General features: G+C 42.0%; 1 protein-coding gene across 1 annotated transcript in view; it reads left to right on the top strand.

Moving 5' to 3' along the window:
* The first annotated feature begins 204 nt into the window (after positions 1–204).
* Positions 205–2,919, top strand: part of OSTN (osteocrin) — a 5,226-nt gene continuing 2,511 nt past the window's right edge. Inside the window, exon 1 of the mRNA XM_042456435.1 lies at positions 205–599. Coding sequence (XP_042312369.1) covers positions 205–599 — 395 coding nt within the window. The remainder of the gene's footprint in view (positions 600–2,919) is intronic.

Genomic DNA, 2,919 nt, shown 5'->3' with positions numbered 1-2,919 from the left:
CGAAGGCTTCCTTGTTTGAAAGCTCCCCCTGTGGCCAGGTTTGTAATCCTCCCCCCATTTCCACTAATCACCAACTGGGGGAGTTGTGTATTTGCAGAAACACACCACACATTCTGTACCACACAATTTTTCATTCTGGATTAGGGTGTGATTGAGGGACTAAGGCACAATATTCAGGCAACTGGCAAGAGGGACTGGTGTTTGATGGGGAATAGGATTGGGTTCCAATGGCTGCACTTTCCTACCCTTATTCTGAATGAAGATGTGGTCACGACCTTCTGCATTCAGCTCTTATGCCTGCTGGCCATCCTTGGTTGTCCAAAGTGGAACAGGTTAGAAGTCCAGCACCCTTCCATCATCTCTCTTCTCCTTTTCCAGCAGCATCTTGACTCTTCCCTGACACTGGGCATGGGACATCCTTCCCCCTCCAGTGAAGAGAAGTCGGCTGCAGACCTGGCTGCAAAACTCCTGCTCTTGGATGAGTTGGTGTCCCTTGAAAATGATGTCATCGAGACCAAGAAGAAGAGGAGTTTCTCAGGGTTCGGTGCCCCTCTGGACAGGCTGTCAGCTGGTTCAGTGGACCTGAAGAGCAAGCCAAGGTGGGAGATGCAGAAGGGATAGGTGTTTCAGATTTATGCAGATCCCTTTTGGTGCTACTGGCAAGACCAGGGGTGAAGGCTAGAGCTGGATTGGGGTACGGTGGCTGGCAGGCTCTGTAGATTCCCCATTCAGCCAGAAATGACCTTGGTCAAGTGACTCATTTCTAGCTCTTAACTAGCCTCACATTGGCCTCCTTCCTATTGATAGTACCAATTAGACCCATTAAATCTATCAGGGATGAGGATAATATCACTTTCACAGCATTTCACATTGGATGCTATCAACTGTCTGAAAGACCATATCTCCTTGTACACGTCTACCTGAGATTTAAGGTGCTTTCTTTGAGTCCCTGCAGGCATATTTGGTGAGGCCATGGGAGGCAGGGCTTTCTTGGTGGTTGCTCCCAGGTTATGGAACACAGCCTCATTATCATCGTTGTCATATTTATTTACATCCAACTTTTCTCCCAAAATGGGGACTGAAAGTAGCTCACAATTTAAAATAACCTCTTGCCAAAGTAGGCCTGGTGCACTGTTTTCACCGACCAGCAAACACCTTCCTCTTGAATCAGGCCCTCAGCTTTTAACTTGCTGGAGTAGCACAATGCGCATGGTGGTTTTTAATATGTAAGAAGCTTCAGTGTTTTTTAAAGTGTTCTGAGTTAATGTTTTAAATTAAACTATTGTTTAATGCTTTTAAAATTTTGTATTTCATACTGTTTTATCTATATTGTTTTTATTTGCAATAAGGAAGTAGACATAGGCTGCATCTGCACTGCAGAAATAATCCAGTTTGGCACCACTTTAACTTCCATGGCTCAATACTATGGAATTCTGTGAACTACAGTTTCTCGTGGCACCAAAGCTGTCTGACAAAGAAGGCTAAATATCTCACAAAACTACAGTTCCAAGAATTCCATATCATTGAGCCATGACAGTTAAAGTGGTGTCGGACCATATAACACCTATTTTAAAAGACCTTCACTGGCTGCCTATTCGCTTCTGAGCTCAATACAAGGTGTTGTTTTTGACCTATAAAGCCCTAAATGGCTTGGGCCCAGGATACTTGGAGGACCGCCTCTCCCCATATAATCCGCCCCGCACACTCAGAACAGCCGGGACAAATTTGTTGGAGGTCCCTAGGTCAAACCTTCCACGGACCTCACAGAGGGCTTTTGCCATCGCTGCCCCTTCACTTTGGAACAAGCTCCCCGTAGAGCTTCACTCTGCCGCCTCACTAGTTAGCTTCAAGAAAAATCTGAAGACGTATTTATTTCAGTTGGCTTTCCCACCTTAGTTAAATTGTTTATTTTCCTGCCCCTTATTTTTCCCTTTTGACCCTGGTCCATTGTAAATTAATTTTTCCTTCTCTTTGCCCTTGACATGTGTATTTTATTGATTTCTTGTTCCTGTTTCTGTAGTAATGTTTTTAACTTTTATATTGAATTTTTATCTTGTATTGTAATGTTTTAAATTTTGTAAGCCGCCTTGATCTTACCTATGGAAGGGCGGGGTAGAAATAAAATTTATTATTATTATTATTATTATTATTATTAAACTGAATTATTTCTGCAGTGCAGATGCAACCCTAGTCTACGAAAGCTTGTGCTACAACTTCTTTCCCACAGTTAGTCCCAAAGGTGCTACAAGATCCCCTCACTACAAGGATGCCCATCTGTTCAATTGTAAGTTGCTGTGGCTGCAGGTGGGCACAAGAGGGCAGACGTACCCTGTGAAAAGCATCCCTCTGAATTCCGTCTCTGTGATATCCTCAACTCTGTTTTCTGATCCAAAACTTCTCTAATATTCAGCTTCATGCTCTGATTTATTTATTTTTAATGAGAACCAAACCAAGAGGCATAATGGGAATAACACTGCAAGAGCACCTCAAATGCATTTCCCCAGTTCTATTGCAAATACTTTGTGTTCACAGACTTGGATAAATAACACAGCCTTCAGTTTGTAACCATTCACCTTTTCCTTCACCATTTCTTCAACAGTTTTCTTTACCACTTTTTTAAAAATGAAGAAAATAAATAAAAATCAATATGAGTTCAAAAGCTTTTGAAGCCGGCATCCATGGTTTTGGGGGGGGGGGGGGCTATGTGGCTGTGTTGTGTAATGTTCTGTACATGAAATGTTATATGTGACATTTCATCGTCAGGAATAAATGCTTTCAGAATATGCCACATAGTCAGAAACACCCACAAAAAACTATAAATAAAAATCAGTTAACAAAAAAAAAAAAAAGATCTGCCCTGTCTTCTAAGTGGTAGCACCACAAATAATCCATTTGCAAGCCCATTATATAAAGATATAA

The sequence above is a fragment of the Sceloporus undulatus genome, chromosome 3 (genome assembly GCF_019175285.1).
Source record: "Sceloporus undulatus isolate JIND9_A2432 ecotype Alabama chromosome 3, SceUnd_v1.1, whole genome shotgun sequence".
Taxonomy (NCBI): Eukaryota; Metazoa; Chordata; class Lepidosauria; order Squamata; family Phrynosomatidae; genus Sceloporus; species Sceloporus undulatus.
The sequence above is the reverse complement of the archived record's forward strand: the minus strand, read 5'-3'. Positions and strand labels throughout refer to the sequence as shown.